Genomic DNA, 21,327 nt, shown 5'->3' with positions numbered 1-21,327 from the left:
TTGTCGACACATGCCACAGAATCTGTGTGCATCCTTTACGGTGATGTTTTATCATTATGTAGGTTACTGGGATGGAATCCTTTGAGAGACATCTCTCTTAATGGGTACAGAGTGCTCACAACATAGACATTGTGTGCAGTCTTTTCAAAACACCCACAATCATCCAGTCTTAAAAGCTAAAAGAGAAGCCCTCAGGACACTCGTTTCTAAGAGTCTCTGAAAGAGAGACTCCATCAAACATGCACATAATCATTTGTAAGGAACACCGCTGCACGTCTGGCCCTGCGTTCTTTGGTGACACAACCTTCAAATTCTTCTGGGATTTGGTATCAAGCGGGTCCTTACTCTAGTGGGCTTTCTACCTGGAGGTGCCCTTACACTTGATCTCGGACTGATACCCTGTGCAAAGTCCACGCTCTGCAGCTCTGCCATGAATGACTGGAGGGGAAAACGAGGCAAGTGAACAAGGGACAGGAGACAAGGAAAGAGTAAAAAAACAAAGATAGAAGGAGAGACTGAGGCAGACATGGACAGAAAGAAACAGATAGGAATCACAATATGGCAAGAAAAAAGGGCGCTAAATTACATAAACACATGAAGTCGGAGCCCACAGATTGGAGGTTATTGGTAAAGTGAGAGTTATAGCTGGTCTGTGTAAAGTGAGTTTGTCCACGGTTCAGTCTAGACGGCATCAGTTTAACATCTGGTAAGTGTATTTATGAAAGTCTCGTCTTCCTCCTCTGCTATTTCCTTCTTTTAAATTTCAAATAAGAACGGTCCTTTGTCAAATTAATGTGATGTAGATTTGATACAGCTCCTCCAAAAGGGAAGATGGGGCTAAACATTAAATATTCAACTGACGACCTCATGTACTCAGATGTCATTTTTTTTGCGAGTGGCCTGAATGTTCCTAATATGCTCTGAATCAAGCTGTCGTATGTGCAAACTTGCTGCATTTCTCTGGTTCATATCATAGTAAATGTGATTTTTCTGGTTGAAGACCCGCGCTCAGGAGAAAATAAACACGTCACATAGGTCATATCGGGGCTCTGGGACAAATAGAGGACTTTTTTTAATCATAAATAATTTATTAAACATTTCATTTCTTGGCTTATCTTAGCCATTGATGGGTCGGTGGAAAACTGACATGACCAAGCAATCTAATGGATTTAAATGGATTGATTAAGCAAAGTAATAATCAATATAAATAAATCATAGCTTGGTTCCCTTATCTTGTGCACCAGCTGTGATACACAGATCACTGTCTACTTTAAAAAGCAACAAGAGCAAAACTTTCAAGCAAATGATTTCATTAGCTATCTTAGAAATCATATAAACTACTTTCAGGTTTCTGTTGTGACTCCCGTTAGTGACACAGTGATCCAGGCCGGGGTCTGATTTGACAGACAGGCTCCTTGGAGAGGCCCTAATGTTTGCATGTTGGCCCCCAGGCACCCGCTGCCCCTGGCATGCCCCCCTACAGTGATCAGTCAGGAACAGTGTCCAGACACTTTTACGGCCTCTGTCTCTGCTCTAATTAGGAGAAACTCGGCCGCCTCTCTCTCTCCTCTGTTTGGGCTTCAAAGAGCACATGAAATGTGGAGAATGGGGGGAGGAGGGGGAAAACGAGAGCTGAAAACATGATCTAGGGGAACACTCCACTCCACCTTCGTCACCGCCACGCCAGGCTCTTAATCTTTCTCGTCTGGGGAATAAAAGAGCCTGTTGCCTGAGGAAGGCAGGGGCATCTCTTCTGTCCATTCAGCTCACGCCACTCATCCAGCACTCTGACTGGCTGCAGGGCGAGCACTCGTCTCACGGCATATTGAGCTCAATGGAGGCTGTGAATGTGGGATTATTTTCTCTCTCTATTCTTTTGCTCTCATACAAAAATGCATGATATAATTGTGTCCAACGGGCATCTTCTAAAATGACTAATCTGTTTCCAATGCATGTCATATTGTTGAATGGCTTTCATCAATATGTACAGTTAATATAAGTCTTAATATGTATAGTTCATAGACCTGAAACAATGTAAAATGTCATGGTTTTTTGCTCTTTAGTTTTATTTAATTGGGAAGTGAAAATGGTTGAGTTTGAGACAGCAAGTCATTACCTCAAACTTTTTCAGTCTAAAATATTGATTCAAAAATGTATAAAAATGGCAACTAATCCCTGGGAAAGGAGAGTCTAGATGGGAGCAGTTTGTCAATCACAGACAGCCAAGCCCTGAGGCAGAACTCTGATTATCTTTGACAGTAAATGGTATCAAAAGACTACCAACATTTTTATTAAGACAAACTTTCAACTATTAATAATTGAGAAAATAACTCACAAGGTAAAATTTACTAAGATATAAATTGGCAAGACAAGAGGCTATGTTAATCTATTTGCATACATCAGGCTTCCTTTATCAACCAATAAAGTATTAGGTGGAAAGCACTTTTGAATTGTTTCATTTGTTTTCAAACAAAGACGTTACTTTGACGTTACAGTCTATGAACACAGGTCAGTTAGAGAAAGACTTGACCGAACATGGACTCACCTGGCAGCCTCTCTTCTCGATCTCATTAATGCACTTGCTTATAAGCAGCGGCACCATCTGTCCCGTGTTCTCTCTCTCCACCACCCGCCACGCCTCCACGCCAAACACCTGCGGCTCCCTGTCTCCGCCCAGCCCACCGTCAAGTGAGTTCTGCCACTGCTCCATCAGGCTCAGCTTGACGTAGATCAACCCGCGTGGCTCCAGCTTCACCGCTAGCTGGTGGCAACGTGTCACCCGGAAGAGTGCAGGGAGAACCACCGTGCCGTGGCAGCAGACACGATTTCTCCTCGGTGTGGGCTCCCAGCTGAACACCACAAGCTTCAGGTGTTGGGCGTTCTCCAGCTCAATGTTAAAGGTGTGGTCCATATCTAAGAAGGAAGTCCGACACGTTAGGAGTGCGGTCCGCGCTTTATTAACAGAGTCCACTTGGATGGCGCAGTAGACGTCACGAGAGTCAATTCGTGGAGGTTTGAGGTCCTCTGCACCGTAAAAGTGCAAGCTCATTAGTCCGGAGATGAACTGGCTGCACTTTGGCTGTTCTGTGAAACTGTAATGGCGAAAAGCATCAATGTCCAACTCTGTGCCGTTGAGTTTGGAGCCTGCACCTCCTCCCTCCATCTCCTTTCCCTTTCCCCCCTTCCCCTCTGAAGAGCCGTGCTTCCCAGATTTGGCCACCAGCTCTGGTGAGTCCCCATCGCTGAGGTAGCCGCCTTTGCTGGCCGACTTTGAGCTGCCATTATTTTTCTTCTTGTTGAAGCTGTGCTGTGTGGATACGCTGCTGTCCAAATGGTAGCGGGAGATCACATTACGGCTGGCCTGCCCAGCCCCAGGGGCGGCTAATCTCAAAGGGCCCGAAGACTCCAAGCCACACCCGTTGTTTTTTGGCGAATGGGCCCTGGGCTCCAAATGGCTGCTTCCTCCATTGTTGCTGTTAGTACTACTCGGAGTCCCCTTAACGCTGAGTTTCCGGCTAAGCTCCGGAAGCTTCTTCATCTTCATGGAGATCTTCCTCACAGTGCGTGGGGACTTAATCTTGTCTGGGAAGGACCAGTTGATAGAGCTGCTTTTCTTCGCCGGGTTTGGACTCGATGGAGGAGAGCTGACGGCATTGGGCAAGTCAGGAACGTCTGCAGAGGAAATGACAAGGACAAAAGACAAAAAGATCAGAGGCCTGGTGTAATTTGAATTCTCACTATTTTACTTTGACACATTGCAGTTTGGGCTTTTTAAATGAAAAACAAATGGATAGCAACAGTCACAAGTTCTTCAAATCATTATAAATGTTGGTTCCACAGAACAAGCCACCTTGCTCCCAATATAACACGTATCTTTTTAGAAGTCCAGAGAAAGCAAACAGGAAAGAGAAGACTAAAACCAAAGGCAAAGTGTGCATGAGCCATAATTTACACTTTCATGGCACATCATCAAGTCATTAGGTTTACGAGCAACCCAGCAATCCAGATTCATTTAGGAGCCACTGCTTCATAAACACCTGGGTGCTATAAAATATACTTACACAGTATATAAGTAAACCTAGACAGGGATTTGGATAATTAACATTTACAAGGAATAAAAGTTGCTGATGTGGCGAAGATATCTCACGTTTAATGTTTCCAAAGAGAACCCATGAGGTGTGTACGTTTCATTCGATAAAACAGCAGAGATTTGGAAGTGGACTGATCTTTGCTTCAGCTCCAGGAATAACATTTGTCTATAAGAAGGGAAGGATTCGTCTAAAAACTCGACAGGGCAGAGGGAGAGTAACTCTGTCATTATTTAAGGTGAAAGATATCCATTTGGATTGGACCGTGGAGGAAGTTCTCGCCTAACTAGACGTCTGCGAGGTGAAATGTTAGGGTCCAGAGGTCTAAAGAAGAGGCCACCACCCACCCCTGTTTAGACTGCAGGATGTAGGTGTGGCTTTAGGTATGTCTTCTTTTTGAACAGGCTGCCTTTTTTTCCATACAATATTATTTTATCTTCGGCGCCTGCCGCCTGCGAGGGCAATCACAAGCTCAGTGTCAGATCTTATTCTTTCACTACGTTCATGGCGCTCTCAGTTGATAACAGATCAACTTTTGGAACACTTCGGCGCTCTTCAATGTCACTTCTCCCTCACCAAACCAATCAATATCAAGAAGGGGCGGGGCTTCTGATAGCGGCTTTGTCAACAACAATGGTGGAGGATAAACTAATCTGTCCAGGAGTCCTTGACATTCTTTTTTTTTTGTCTGGTGATATTTCCTTAAATAAATATACAAATATTAATTATATTAATAATATTCATACATACAGTAGAGAAGGGGAGGTTAACTATCAAATCTTGGCAGAAATAAGTGCCAGTGAGTGAGGGCACTGAATCTGAGGTTGCGCCAAAAACAGTCAATGGACACTTCAGCAGCTGCAGACATAGACGTTACACTTCAGAGTTGATGGAACAAGAACGCTCTTTTAACAAGATTTCCTTCACTGCTAACCTGCTTTTACAACACTTCAGTGAGACGATTGCACTCCATGGATGCTTGAAAAAAAAAAAACACAGTTTATGAACTTCCTTTGTGTTTGTCCTCTCAGGACACATTTAGACCTGGTCCAGACCGTAAACAACACACGAAGTCGGAACTCGTAACATATTCACGCCATGACGTATTTTGAGAGATGCTTCTTATTCAGGAGCTAATTACTTTCTCTGAATAAATGTCTTGAACAAAAGACCAATTTTGTAAGAGAGAGAGAGAGAGAGAGAGAGAGAGAGAGAGAGAGAGAGAGAGAGAAACGGAGCGAAAGAGAGAAAGAGATACAGAGGAAGGAGGAGAGAGAGAGACCCTGACCCTGCCAACATTACCAGCTCTATTTTCAGAGGGGACCTGCTGTGCTATTCTGGGGCGAGAGCTCGCCGGTGAAAAGAGGGAGGCAGAGGAGGCGCAACAGGATGGAGAGAAGGGTAAGATGGGGGGCAGGAGCAGGGCAGGGTGTAGCCGGCAGATTGGGGACAAAGGCGGCCCTTGTCCAGGCACTCAGAGGTCTGGATGGTCGAGTGGAAGGCTGGCAAGCCGGCTGGTGAATGTACAAATGAACACGGCTGTTCTCTCACATTCCTGACCAAACCATGTTTAGCCCCCTTTTCCCGCCGGCTGAGTAGCTTTCCCTGTCACAGCTTCCTCCCAGTAATAGACACAGAGGCGCTCTGAGAGGGAGAACATGGGTGGAGGGCATCAGAGGTGCAAACTCCCCCAAACAACATCTGGGGGAGGGGTCAGGTACACAGAGAGGCCTGTTTAGATCTGAAACTAGGTTTTCACCAAAAACCTATTTGAACAAGAAATATATTTGAACTCCCTTTTCGTGTCTAATCTCGGTTATTTTTTTCATTGCTAAATTTTGCAACAAAAAGGAAGTGCAGGCGGAACTACAATAATATTAGCTCAATCAATTCACACTCATTCCCGCACACACTGGGAGCACACACGAGGACACATCGGACGTGATGCTGCAGGAGCTGAGCCACTGGACCAGCAGAGACCAAACAAACATCCATCATAAGCAAACACTTGGCAACAGTCGACCACATGTTGCAAGCAAAAAGTTCATTTTAACAGATAGGAACCTCAAGTAGAACATCATATTGAGATCCATTTGTCACGGCTGTGTGGACTCGGCTACATAGTAAGAAGCTGTACTGAACAAGCTGTATCGAAAAACAGACAAGAAACAAGTTCTTCTTTTCACATTCAGTTCTTTTTTGATTTGATTTCCAGTGTTGCTAATATATTTTTCTGAACGTCTCAGGGAATATTGTGCTGCATGGATTCATGAAAGACTAAGTAAGTATTATAGAGAATGCCAGGGTTCAATATGATGCCATAACATTGGGATCTGGTGAACACAAATGAAGAGTTTCAGGGGTTTTGCAACATTTTTCTGTGTATTGTGTTTTTTTTCCAGGTCTTACCAAACATACCGAAACCATCACGCATGAGTTAAATATATAAACTAAAGTATCAAAAGATTGAGTGAAAGGTAAGTTCTTGTGTCAATAGTTGTTCACATGACTCGTCTCATACTCTCAAATATTCTCCTCTCACGTGCGGGGCCTCGAAGAGTGAGAGCTATTGATCCATTTATTTGTTAATCAACATGAACTGGGGCAACGTCCAGCAGCCCTGAAAGGCAGAACTGCCAACGTTAATGACTGTTGCTTCACACGCCCACACACACACACACACACACACACACACACACACACACACACACATGCATGCAGCTGTGTCCTCTGTGGTCTTTGGCCTTGTGGCAGCAGCCAACAGAGAAACGTGACACCTCACTCGCTGAGGTTCAGGGGCGATGGTTTGACACTCAACCCTCCAGGGCCGTGTTCCGGGGTCAAAGAGCAAAAAGGTCTGTATTTCTCCGGGTGACACCTGAGCTGAGAAACTATGTCCAAACCCCCCAACACGTTTTAAACACGCACATGCACTCACCATATTACTGTGACACAAAGAGAGAGTGCATGTAAAAACGCATCCATAAAGACAAACACACACACACACCCTTTGTGACCCCACAGCCCTCCTCAGGCACCCGATCGCTGACACCTCTCCACAAAGCCCAGGAATTTATGACGAGGGCTTTTCACAATGCCGGCACCAGACAGGTGCAAGAGGAGGAGGAGGAGGAAGGGGACGGACGGTCTGATCATTATCAAACATGCCTGATATTTCTTTCTAAGATCCTCTGCCTACCCTGAGCCAAAATGTCATTGAGGCAAATAGTGGGATAATGTGAAACGTCCTCAGTGACACAACAATAGGCGCCGGGGCTGCAACAATGTGTGTGTGTGTGTGTGTGTGTGTGTGTGTATATCTGACAGGGAGAGAGAGAGAGAGACAGACAGACACTGAGGATACTCTGATAGGCCTTGGAGCGAGATAACAATCTGCTGTCCCTGTAAAAGCACTTGCATTCATTTCACTGTGTGTGTGTGTGTGTGTGTGTGTGTGTGTGTGTGTGTGTGTGTGTGTGTGTGTCTGAAGAAGCATACCTGCCAAACGCATGTGTTAAATGTAAAAGACAGACAGAACGAGGGTGTGCAAGAAAAACAAGAGCAGTGTAAATAAAACCAGTGAATGGAATACTTGTCCTGTAGTTCTTCTACTCAGCGACCGGGGCCAAACCCTGCACTGCTTCCTTTCCTATTTGGCTCCAAATCATTCGGAGCTGGAAGGCCTTTCAGGGGCCGCGGGAGCCCCGGCCGTTTCATTACAATGGTTACAAAACCCCTGCTAATATATCCAAGCATACAGGGCCTTCTCACTAGCACAACATGGCCCCCTGCCAGAGCAGCCCTCATGTGGCTGAGCTCTCCTACCACTGCAGGCATTCCTGCTCTGCTGTAACTCAAACGGCAGAGTGGGCGCTAATTCTAGACAGCCTGCAACCCTGCTGCACCAATCCAAATGACAAGGAACAAACAGCTACTGTATGTGAGGAGCGCTGGTGAAGTAATCGTTTTTATTACAAAACCAACCATGGCATTTGTGCTGCCCGATACAGTGAAGAAATAGCAAGTACGGATTGTACAACAGAATAGCCTTTTTTAAGATAATACCACGACTGCTTACCAAACGACACTGTTAGGAATTGTTTGCAAAGGCCGTTAAGAAGCAGATAAAAGCATAATCAATCATCCTTCTTTTCTAAAATATGTGTCAACTTGTGATTGGCAATCCTCATTAAACACGAGCAGCCATGTCCGACAGCATACCCAGCGTTATCATGCTTTTACTTCCCAATGGGGCCATCATTGACAAAGTGAACAGGATGCTGCATTGAAGAGCAGTTGAAAGTAGTTACTGAGAACATAAACGTATAATTAAAATGTACACAGAGGCTCATTTTCATACCTCGTTTCATACATTTGGACAAGTGCAGCTGCCTCTTGCTAACCATTAGAGATGATGTGGGTCTGCATTGACTTTATTACATCACCAGAGGAAACAATGATGTGATGGCGCCTGACTGTCTAACTTTCACGTGGCATCATTGGCCATATTCAGACCTCCATTTCACGGCGGGACATTTTCGCCAGTGACGTCTCAGAATCAGTTTTAAATTGGTGTTTCGGTGCAACAAGAGTCACTTAACAAATTAGGCAAAAATAGTAAGAAGCTTAAGGCCAGATAAGAAATCTCAGAGCCGTTACAGGGGCGAGGCAGGATCAGCAGAGCCAGCAGGGGAGAGCAGTGCAGTGTGTGTGTGTGTGTGTGTGTGTGTGTGTGTGTGTGTGTGTGTTTGTGTATGTGGAGCTCCTGCTGTTTGTTTACATGTCATGCAGCTGCTACGCCGTGATGCAATGTGAAATCACAGACTGGCACACCAATCTTATCCTGTTGTGGAGTCAATATGAAAGTACATGTTAGCAAATCTTTACCAGAACGCTGTTGAGAAATCACAACCATTATCTGCCTTTTTATGTCCTTGTCCTGTCCTGACTGTTTATTAAAAAAAAAAAAAAAAAAAACAGTTTCCACAAAGACTTTACGTCGACTCGAGGAAATTGTTATGTTTTGGTACATTTTAAATGAAAGCCTGAGTTAGTAGCAGTTCGAGTAATAATGCTTAAAGGGTGGTGAATAAACCAAGAAAATCTGTCACCAAACGCCTGGTCAGGATCAAGTCAGATATGAGACCACCTAAGCATGCATGACCAGTTTAGGACGGATTATATATATGTGTACACAGATAAAAGTCTTCACTCGTCAAAACAGAGAGCAGAACCCTTTTCCTCAGCATCTCTTGTGATGAAATGGGAAAACAGAGCAGAAAGAAGGAGCCATGAGAAACTACGTGACCTGAACTTCACATCTTGCACTAAGCTAAGGAATCTGCTCTGGTTTTTGAAGTGCTGCTCCGACAACATAGCTCCTCTGAGTTGTTGACTTCCTCCAGAACCAACCGTGCAATCACCAGCCAAGATTAGATTCCAGGTCTCAACGTGGAGGCCTGAGCACTCATGTAACTTTAGCAGCCAGAGCCAATGCTCAAACACAGCAGCCAGCGTGACCAAAACAACCCCCAGAAATAGCTCTGATCCCGTCCTGAGCGCCGGCCAAGTCAGATTCCCCAAACAGGCGCTAAAAGGGAACAAGAGATTGGGAACACAGCGTGCTCACCACCCCAAAGTCCATCAATCATTATTCTCCATACAAATAGGGCATTCAGATGGACAAAAAGTCAGTCAATAGGCAGCACACGAGGAGTCTGGAGTGTATCCGGTGAGGGAAAAAGAACCAGCCAGCCGGACAGAGGAGAGCTATAGTCACAGAGAGTCGTCAACATCTGCACTGCTTCATTAAGTCAGCAGACACTCTTATTGGGACTTAATCAAAGAAAGGCCTGTTGAATGGTTGGCCCTTCAGATAAAGTGCAATCTGTATGGGCTCAAAATCGTCCAAAATCTGCTGAAGAAGACAAGAGTTCACATCAAAAGTCTACATTTCCTATCAGGTGCTGTGTCTCCTGGAAATGTGGACAATTAAACACAAGCGTGATCAGACGTTTTCACACATCCAATTCTGCCAAGTCTTTAGACGACTCTGACAGCCTGCCCGTGGAAATCTTCCTGAGTTAATTGCTCACAAACATCCCTCACAGTGGGAAGTTGTTCCCTCTCGGGGCTGTCACAGGGGGCGGGACATGACATAAAAAGGACACACCAAGATGGTGGATGAGCAACAGAATCTGACGTTATAGTTGACAGGTTTTAAATTCGATGTACTCATGGTATCAGAGAAGAACATGAGGCGTGTGGCTCAGTTGGTAGAGTCGGTCTTCTGACTCAACTGGAGGGTTTGATCTCCAGCTCCTACAGCCTCATGTCAGATGTTTCCTTGGGCTAAGACACTTGGCCCCAAGTTGCTCCCACTGCTTAATCAGCAGTGTATGAATGTGTATGAATGGGATTGGTTAATACTGATGGACACTTTACAAAAACGCCTCTGCCTTCAGTGTGTCAATGGATGTGAATGCATAGATGTAAAAACGTTTTGAGTAATCAGAAGACGAAAAAAATCACTTTACAGGCTCAGTCCATTTTTTTTTTTGTCCTGTTCACTCGACAATCCAAACTTCAAGCAGAACAGGATTACAGTGGGATCAGCAGATTTTTTTTTTTTCAACTTTTTTTGGACTGTTTGCAGTTTAAGAAAATCACAAAACACTTTTATAATAAAACATTTGCGTGAGGCCTCTTGTGATTCCCAATTCAGGGGGGAGGAAATGCACAGCAGGTTGTTTCCTTTTTGTTGTTGTTTCCACTCCAGCCCACCATGCTCTGACGCTCCCGGCCAATGATAGTAAAGAAGGATTGCGGTTTCACTCTGCAGCCAATACAAGCGGAGTTAACAGCAACCACCACAAGTAAGGTGTAAAAAACAAACCATACACATCCCACCTTTTCTTGTACTCTAAACAAATGTCTCTACTGCACCACAACACCCACGCAAACAACCAGTAATGCTCAGTGTTTGCTCTTTGATGACACATAGCCGGGCTCATAACTCTCTTTTTGTTGCAGTGAAGTGTGGGATGGCGTCGCCAAACCCGCAGGAATCAGCTGCAAAGTCAACAGGCAGCAGGGAGGAGGGCACATCCGGAGGGAGGGAGGGAGGGGAACAGAGAGGGGGGGGGGACACCTCTAGTACTGCTTCTCACTTTCACAGCACCCAGTCAGAGCACCAGTGAGCCCACACCACCACAGACCTGCTCCCATTACAGAAACTTATTACAGGATGTAAATGAGCTCTTTGAGCAGAGACAAGCTGATGGAAAAATGAATAACTCCTGGAAAGGGCGAGAGAGAGAGAGAGAGAGAGAGAGAGAGAGAGAGAGAGAGAGAGAGAGAGAGTGCAGGGAAAATTAAAAAGGCCTTTTTGTTCACAAGAGCTGAACAAGCAACTTCAGCCTCCAATTATGTTCTCTCATCTGCTAACTCAGCGAGGAGGGCCCTCACGACACCAGCAAATGTCATCAGCACTGCAAGTAGATCTATCAGAAGGTGTAGGCTGGGATAGACTCCATTTAATTAGCTTTGTGCGCTATGATTAGATCCTATTCTGGGCTGGTGGACTCATTCAGGACTGGTTTAATCCTAATCTCACAGGAGAAAGTCTCTCAGGTCGGAGAGTTTTGCTGAGTGTTTTTACAGAGAGGCGAGTTTGTGTCCAGTAAATGAGGATGAAGGAGTTATCCAGCCGCCAGTCTGTACATTAGTTTTCAAAGATAGTTTCTTGACTTTACATGGTTTTCAAAGTCAGATGTCGTCCTCCTCTCTCAATGCTCTGTGATTTAAACTTTTCAACTGTAGTATTTCAGGGTGAAAGAAACATTTTTCCAGACTTCATTCCTGCAGTAAAGCCATGTTTGTGAACACTAAAGCTCCAGTATTAGATTTCAGCCTGCGCACACAAACAGCACAGCCTCGCTTTGTGCTCCTCCGACGTGAAATGGCTGTTGCGTGCCACAGAAAAGTGTTGTCAAAAGTTGTAATTATAGGCTCAGCTCGAGATGTGCCAATTGGTTGAAACTACCATGTTGCCACATCAGAGGGAACAAAAAGTCGGAAGTTAGGAAGAAGCAGACCGGGCTTATTAACAGACAGGGAGCCGTGTGCTGGCTGTCATCATTACGCCGTCGCTATAGACTCAACTTGTCAACAGTTTCCGAGCACAAAAGTGAATAAAAAGGAGACTTTATAGGGTACAAGACAGGGTGCTTAAAAGTCCTTTTACAGGCAATTATGTGTTTTTGTGTCCACACACATCAGAGGTGCAGATTTAATGAGAGTTTTTAAGACAAGAAGACGTTTATTCAACTGAAAGAAGCAGCAGAAGGTCACAAGCCGGCCGTCTCCGCGAGCTGCAGTCAAAACTAAATGGATATTCTTCCCTGTGAGGGATGATTGCCGGGTCTAAATTCCTCCTGGTTAGTGTCTGTTTGAGTTGACCTAATGAGGGACACTGATATGGAGTGATATGATTGGGCGGCTACAGCTTCTGCCCGCTCCAATCAAGCAGAACAAAACAACTAAAAACTGAGCTCCGAGTGCTACAACGTTTGAAGCCCGGCAGGATCTTGTTTTTCAGCTGAGCAGAAACTAAAGCGAAACTTAACACTCGAGCTGGTTAAATCCTCCAAGAGGCATAGACAGACATACTGAAACACAAGAGGTCTGGTATGTGTATAGGTGGAAAGATGTTGACGGATTGTACTACCTGATCTGTAAATTAAACACAGAGTTGAACTCGTCACTGCATTATGTTTGGATTGCTTGTTTATTTGTTTGGACCTTTTCTAACCCTTACTGGACTTGTCACATCGTTTGTATTATTGTTTTTTTTTTTATTATATCATTTAGCTTTTCACCTTTTCATGACACCTTGTCCTGTGTGTTCGGCTGTTGCAGATTTCTAAACCTTTCTTGATCCAGAGGTAACTGGACATGGTTGGAGATCTTAAAGAGGTCTCTGCTGGTTGCCTTCGGATCCTGCTCTGAATTTACCTCCCGTATAATTTCCTTGATTCGTTATTGTGTAAATGTAGGGTATGAGGAAAAGCCACTAAAACATTGTGAAAGCATTTTCTTAATTCACACGAGAGAGTCGAGCTTCAGGCAGCCAGGAATTACTTGCAGCTAAATAAGCCTCTTGATCCTTTTAATTGGGAACAATTATAACAACAGCTGTAATTAGCGCCCAAGGTGTCGACAACCACAAAACTCTGTTCAGAGTGACTGACTGAAAGACAAACGACAGACACACAATGGCCTTGAGCATTGGCCTTAAAGATACCTGAGGGAGAGTGCATGAGGAAGTTGGGGGGAAAAAAGGCAGAAATGAGGAAAAGGAGAATGTGAGGAGGCGCGTAGGTGTTTTTTTTTTTTTTTTACGACTTACCTGTGGCTCTGCTGGTGGAAGGCCCCCCCTCCTCCTGAGGTTTGCACGCGAGCATCTGTCTGTGCAGATGTGGTGCCTCTGTGGAATGTGCAGCATTCCCCTGACTCCCATCTCCCGTTCCTCCTCCACCTCCACAGAGGCTCTCCCCGAGCGGCTCCAGCCCCGCGCTGCCTGCGCCGACCCCCAGGTTCCTGCCGCAGTGACCCACATCTGCCCCTCTGCTGGGTCTCCTCTGGGGATCTACTCGAGGGGGAACCAGCAGCTGAACGGTGGATCGATGAGACGTATCTTGCTCTTCATCTTCGGGGATCGGGTTGTACCAGATCTCTCCTTCGTCGTCAGCGTCGTTCTCCTCAGCTGGATCCACGCTGCGAGAGTGAGGGGACACCTTGGCCTGACTGACGCTGACCTAAGTCGAGACAAGAGGCAACGTTCAGGGTGAAACTTTGAGGGAAAAGGAAAAAGTACACATTTTAGAGTTAACTTCTGAAACTACAAAAGATGCCAGTTCATCATTTATCAACCTAAATGAAGGACTTTAAACACTTATCTTGACTTAAATTGTGGTTAAAAACAGGTTTGGTGTGTTCACATGTGTCGCAGGTTTTTGTCCTGTTTTTGCAGATCTGACTTCAGTCTTAACTCCAGATGAGCGGCATCTTTTGTACATCTTTAAATGTGATAATTCTTTAAATAGTAGATTTGCAGAACCCAACTAATTGTGTCCCTGGGGAAAGTTTTACTGTCGTTTAACTTCTTCCAGTTTTAGTCAATGCTAGTTTCTCCCAGCAAAGCAAACTAGCTTAGCGTTAAAACAGGAAATGGGGGACGTGTCATATTCCTGTGGTCTGATTATTCATTTTGCCTTCTGGACCAACTTTTTATTTTGGAGGGGGTATGTGCCGGGGTGGGGGGTGGGGTGTTTGTTTGTTGTTTGCTCTTAAACACAATAGCAATACGTTATTGAATGTATGACTGAAACTGCTGTTTTTTTATGTTAAAATTCAATAAACAAAGTTGACAAAAAAAAACAAAAAAAAACATGGGGAAATGGGGGAAGAAGCCAACCTGGCAACTTCCAAAGCTCTACCTGCTACGATCACTAACATGAACAAACATATGTACACATTACATTTTGTTTAACAAGACAAACTGTGATGTTACAGGGAAACATTTGACATCACTAACTTCCTGCATCTTGTAGATCTTTAACTTGTATTTAAGAAGGATAAAACAGACATATTTAAAACAGAGGCATCACGGCCAACCTGAGGCAGGTGCAGGCGGACCGCCCGTGCTGTGTTTCCCCCTGAGGGTCTCAGATGGTCTGGAGAAGGACTGGGGGGAGGTGGTGGCTGATAGAAGCCCTGGACACCCTCCTCCTCAGCTCCCAGCATGCCCTGCTGCTCATCCTTGGAGCAGTGAGTCCTCCCCAGGGAGCTCTGCTGCAGCCAGTTGCGTTTTTTGGAGACGGTGATGGTGGTGAGCGGTTGTCGCCATGATGGAGACTCACAGGCCCGGCCCACCTCCCTGCCATTGGTACAGGGGATCTGAAGAGTCTCAATGAAAGCTGGGTGAGCGATGGGAGAAGAGAGAGGGTGAGAGTTACTATTTCATGCCAGTAGACATAAAAAGAGAAAATCATTTGGTTGGAATTAAAAAGCCGCAAATGATCACTTTGATGTTAATTTCCACAATTATTGAATCAAGTTTCATGTCAAACTATTCATGTCCTGCCAAGTTGGAGAAAACATCTGTATCAAGAAAAGAGCAGGTGTGAAACACTGAAAGATGCCTCAAGGTTTTATAGCATTTTCCGCTCCTCTCTCGACCTTTTCTTCTTCTTCTTCTCTGCCTTTTAATGTCAGCAAAAAAACCCCCCAAAGAAATCCACCTCTTAGCTTTGTCTCAAAGTATCGTGGTTTGATTCTTGACTTTTGGATAAACTATTGTAATTGTGTTTTTTATGACCAGAGTCAAACTTTTAATCACGCCACCACAAATCCCCCCCCCCCCCCCCCCCCCCCCCCCCCCCCCTTCTCTCCTCAGTGACGCCTTGGGACTCTGTGGGCTTTGAATTCAAAAGAGATCACAGGGAGATGGAGGGATAGAGCGCACATATCTTCCATCGCGTTGAAAAACAGCGAGAAACCGCTGGCGTTACAGCTGTGAAAATAGAGCAGAGAATGTGTGTGTGTGTGTGTGTGTGTGTGTGTGTGTGTGTGAGAGAGAGAGAGAGGGCGACAATAAGTGCAGCCAGTGGCGAAATACATGTGCAGTGAATAGAAGTCTAAGAAATGGTTACGTGGTGCTTTAATGTCCGAATGAAAGCGTTCAAAAGTCTCTGCTCAGCTTTTGACTGTGGAATGAGAAAATAAAAGGCACTAAATCATTTTAGTTGCTGAGCAGATGCACAGAGAGAAAAGCAGCCTGTGAGCGTGAGTATGTGAGTGTGTGTTGGTGTACGTATGAGGCGCTGAAGGCAGGGTCTTGCTCTAACTTGTACAGCAGGCTGGTGCAAAACGACTGTTTTGATCCTGTGCAGCTCTCAGACGAGCCCCTCCACATGCTATAATGACAACTTCTGCTCTCCGAAAGGAAATGCATTTTCATGCACGCCAGGCTGCATCCACAAAATTACAGACCAGTGGAATATTTTCACTTGACTAAATCCAAATCAAACATCCAGTGTGACTATCACAAACATGTGAATGACTTGGAATAAAACTGTTTTTTTTCTCTCTTTCTATTAATCCAGACCGGTCAAAGAGAAGTGAAGTGAGGTATAGAAAAGAAATCACATGGTTTGAATTACATAACTTGTACTCAGTAGATCTGGACAAAGGTATTTTCTTTGCTTGGTTGATTTTATTGACAAAGCCCTGAAAGCGGCGCAGAGCGAGCGCGGGGCTTCGCTGGGATTTACTTTCCCTGGAAGTCATACCAGCCTCTCCAAACAGCCTCTATCTTAAGTCCTGAGATCTACAAGGCGACTTTATCCAGCAACTGCTGACTCTCAATAATTGCTTCCTTCTGTAAAAATCCAATAGGCCTATATACAACTTGTTCTCCCTCAACACAACAAAACAAGCCCCAAACTTTATGTCTGCGCTCACTTTCTTAACTTTCTCCCCACATGGGAAATATGACAGGAACGATTTAAAGTGGGATGAAATTGCTTCTGTTGGAGATGCCGGTCCTCTGTGTTCCAGCTGGTTATATAAGAAACTGCAGAGGATATAAAACACCTTTCAGTGGCAAGAGAAGAGAACACTTTTGAGGTGTTCTTAATATTAATATCAAGTAAATCCTTGAAAAGTTAGTTTTAGCTGTATTCAATTTAAGTCACTTTGGGTTTTTTGGGTTTTTTTGCAAGAATATAATTTGTTTGTCTTGAGCTAGCAAGCGTGTATAGCTGAAGTAGTTAAACATGTGTCATATTCTAACTGAAGCTGAAACGTATGGAGTCTGGTACTAGCTGCCATGTTGTTATAAGCTGCTGTAAGAGGCCAGGCCTGTTTTAGCCTGGAAGTCTTTTTGACTCTTTAAACTCTGCCTCTAATTTTTCAAGAAAAGATTCAAATAGATGATGTTGTTGTTACTTATTGTTGAACATGTATAATATTGCACCCTACTGCCAGCTTTGACCTTGGTGTGTTGGGTAAAACTGAGATCTTTTAGGTAACCCAGCTCAGGGAACTCTATTTTACACATGATGCATCAAATGAGCGTTCACTGAAATTAAAAGGAGAAATTAAAGTCACAGAGCAACAGAGGCAAAACTACAGATTCATATCTGAGTGGTTTAGAACCTTTGTTTGTCCATACAGCAATCTCATGCTGCCACACAGTTCCAGTGGGGAGAAGAGAAATAAATCGTCCAAAGAAGGAATTCATTAAAGATCAGGACAAAACCTGAACCCTCTGCTGCCAATGGTCGGTCAGGTAAAGCGAGACAAAAGCAAGGTGAGACGTTTGTGAGCATGGCGTTGTTGTCAGCATGCCACATCTTCTTTAAGGGGTCTTTCATAACTGGAAGAGGAAGCGTGTTCTGACACGAGCCGCATTCCAGACCACAGCTTCAGATTTACAGCCTCGCCGTGACTCCTTCTACTGTCGCACAGGAGAAGCAACACACACACACACACACACACACACACACACACACACACACACACACACACACACACACACACAAAGCTACAGCAGGACACCAGTTTCACTTAATGTACAGAATGAGATTTGAGCCACTGGTGTCAAATGACTGTTACCACTCTGTCCAGTCCTCTCAACGTCTCACATCACAGTTTCTCTCTTTAACTGCTTTCGATGAGAAATACATGAAGGATCCAGCTTTACTGAAAATCAAGAAGCTAGCCTTTTGGACTGGGTGTTAAAAAATTGTGATTTAAGGTGCTATTTTAGTGTGCTAGAGGCTGAAGTCCTCCTGGGTTGCCCCAGGTTCAACTGCGACCTGTGGCTGTGACTCTATCCACTGTGCTGTCTCGACAATAAGAGGCACAAAAAGCCCACAAAGAAATTTTAAAAAAAAACAGTGATTTGTATGTTTCCAGGAATTTGACATTTTGAAATCAAACAGATCAAACCACTCTGCTCTCATTGTTTGAAAATGAAAACTGCAGCTTATCTGAAGGTGAAACCATCAGCAACTAAAAGAGTTTTAAAAAAAATCAAATTCTTTGTTTTATCTGTTTGAGCAATGATCTTTGCCATGGGTAGCTTCACGGGCAAATTCGATAAAACCTCTTAACTAGATTTTCTAAATTTGAGGCTTGATCCAAAGACTGGTTGAAAGTCTTGAAGACATGTTCCCCTCTCCTCCATCAAGCTTCTGCAGTTCTAAACTCTTCAGAATTAGGAGTTCATAGTTTCATGAAGAAGCTAACACTGCCCCGTCTCCCCGTGTGCAGCGATGGTATGAAGATGATGTGTTCAGGCCCCGTTAAAAGTCAGACTCCTGACCTGAAGGCAACAGATGGCTCATAATACAAGGGTGCACGTCGGTGTGAGAAAATAAAGTAAAAGACAGAGAAGGACGGGGAGGAGGAGCGATGTTGGTTTTTCTGAGCTGCTGAAAGGAATGCAAACTTAAAAAAAAAAAAAGAAAAAGTATTTCCTTGATGAGCTGGTGTGAACCTGGGCCTCGTTATCCTGACAGTAAACCCAATTATATTCATGTCTTAATCTTCTGAATGACTGAATCTTTTTTCTCCTCTAAGACAAAACTTGATCCACTTTCCCATACACTCTTCTTTTATTTCTTGAGTTTCCTTTTTCTCCTCTTTTCACAGGAGCTAAACACACACCAGCCAGTTTTCTCCTTCATGCAGACAACACTTTTGTTGTGTATACAGAGTTTCAAGACTCCCCCGCCTTCACGGGGAATCGTTTGCTGTGTGCCATACATTCCTGTTGACACCCATTCAAATGCTAATAAGGATCCTCAATGTAGATTTTTTTTTTTCTTCTTCTTTTTTTTTCCGCCTCAGAGCAGAGCTGAGATCGTCCGGCGTTGCATCACATGTCAACACTTGCAACCCGCTGAGGCGTCCTGGCAGCGAAGTCTGCTACCGCTAAGATAACTTCCTCCTCAGTTTGTTGGCTTCAAACCCAAAGTCTTTTCAGTGTTGCAGCTCTTTCAGCGGAACTTCAGTCTTGTCTCAATGTGTCGGTACAATTGAGACCGTGCAAAACTGATCAGAATGCTGAAGGAGGACTATGCAAGCTCAATAAAGGAAAGACACATGGACTCATAGCTTCACCCAATTTGATCGAAAAAATCTGTTAAAAGACGACAAGTCATGAGAAGTCCTTCAACGACAGTGTCCAGCAGCTCCTGATAAAACGCTTCCACCTAATAAACACAGTCCACTTTGTTTCACTGATAATCCATCATGCAGAATTGCCAATCAAGCTGCAGACACCTGCATGTGACTCATATCCCATAAACCCTCCTGGTATGAATGAACCTGATCTGTCTTTACAGTGAACATCCTCAATAAATCTGTCCCAGCATACAGACGCAGCAGACGAGACAAGTGATTGGACCTCCACCATCAGCAGTGTGTTTATGTGAAACAAAACATCTCTGCAGCCCAGTAACAAGGGATTCTGGCACCCACCACACACTGCATCGTCCTGACATGACTTGACAGCGCTCGAGGAGAATTATGTTACACCTGCACCCCGAGTGCTAAGCAAGCAGAAATTAATGAGTTCGGAGTTAAGCAATACTTCCTGTAGGCTAATGTGTTTCATGTTGGATGTGATATTCAATTTAAGATGAGAGGACCAATCTGTCGTTTTACATCTGCACAATAAATGTGAAGCAGCTTTGCTCAGCTTAGCCCAAAATCTGAAAACATGAGGGTTAAAGAGCCAGCAAAGGTCTCTCAAGAGGGTACCGCGTCTGCTTTCTAACATAAGTTTAACTGGTGGTTTCCCATATTGTATTTTCAATATGTCCAAAGAAGTCGAGTTAAAAGGAAGCTAGTGGATCAGAAACTCTAACGGAGAGTTTAGACGATATATAAAAAGAGCTTCATGGGAGAGTCTTTTTTTGCTTTTAAATCAATGCTACTTGTAGTCCATTATATTCACTGTATTACCAAAAGAGTGGAGAACAGGGTGCCGGTAGCGCAGTGGTAAGTGTGTGTATCTCATGTACTCCAAGCGGGTGACCGAGGTTTGAATCCTTTTCCCACTTGCCATACTCCACTCTCTCTCCCTGATTTCAGACGCTATCCACTGTCCTATCTCTACAATAAAAAGGAACAAAAAGCCCACAAAGAATACGAATAAAAAAAGAGCAGCAAACTTCAGAAAACACACTGAAGCAGTTCTGTTACATGCACAGAGAACGCACCGATCACCACGTACAGCCCTTGTGTGTCAATCGCAAGAATATAAATGTCACCATCCCTTTTACTTGTGCATGGTGAAGTGTCCTGAATATTTCCTACAGCGTTCTCTCATTGGCTCACTCTGAATTCATGAGAGACAGCCAGGAAAGAGGCTGGCTAAAGTCAGAGTCAAATATTCGGCTGTGTGTTCACAAATGCAGCAATTTTCACCACGAAAGTTTCAGGACGTTTCAGGAGTGCTTTGCATGTGTGAAAGTACCATGACAGATACGAGGGTGGTATTAATCTTCTAATCATCTTCAATTTGACTAAATTAACACATTTTCAAACTTTTAAACTCTTTTAATGACTGTTAGTGGGGAGACAGGAAAAGCTAAATCCTCCTTTTTTTGGCAAAAGCTTATCTGACTCAAAGTGTCAATATTACAATATTACCATTATTATTATTGTCAATATTAAAATCCAACAAGGGATTTTATAGATTGAACCACACAAAAGATTTAAATAAATAAAAGCATCTGCCTTCCAGGTGTGGCTTTCAGACTATCAGTTTCAGGTGTCTCTGGCTTGCTCTCAGTTTCAGCTTTGACTGACACACCACTCCAGAGTTCAGCTCTGGCCAAAACATGATGCCTGTGTGCTGCCTGCCGGCAACCCAAACCTCTGCTGCTGCAACAACACAACACAACACAACTATAAATCCTCCAGCAGCAAATACAAACATGCGTGTCCACAGCTTCATGTAATGTAGGGAGTGACACTCAGCTGGGAGATAATGGACATGTTTTTTACACAGTAATTAAAGTACAAGTCAGGACAGGAATAAATTAGCTCTAGTCCAATCAGGCCAACTTTATTGTCCTGTGACCTCATACTGGGGTTTAATTTCTGACTAACACTCAGGGGAGGAACAGGAAGTATTATTTTTAGAAAGACCAACGTGTAA

General features: G+C 44.2%; 1 protein-coding gene across 2 annotated transcripts in view; it reads right to left on the bottom strand.

Moving 5' to 3' along the window:
- The window catches only part of syde2 (synapse defective 1, Rho GTPase, homolog 2 (C. elegans)), a 46,549-nt gene that overhangs the window by 20,318 nt on the left and 4,904 nt on the right, over positions 1-21,327 (bottom strand). For both annotated transcript variants that reach the window (XM_079350323.1, XM_079350324.1), the window contains exons 2-4: positions 14,766-15,067; positions 13,498-13,906; positions 2,546-3,672 (exon numbers count right to left, since the gene is read on the bottom strand). In XM_079350323.1, the coding sequence (XP_079206449.1) occupies positions 2,546-3,672; positions 13,498-13,906; positions 14,766-15,067 (1,838 nt within the window). The remainder of the gene's footprint in view (positions 1-2,545; positions 3,673-13,497; positions 13,907-14,765; positions 15,068-21,327) is intronic.

The sequence above is a fragment of the Symphodus melops genome (genome assembly GCF_947650265.1).
Source record: "Symphodus melops genome assembly, chromosome: 8".
Lineage (NCBI taxonomy): Eukaryota > Metazoa > Chordata > Actinopteri > Labriformes > Labridae > Symphodus > Symphodus melops.
The sequence above is the reverse complement of the archived record's forward strand: the minus strand, read 5'-3'. Positions and strand labels throughout refer to the sequence as shown.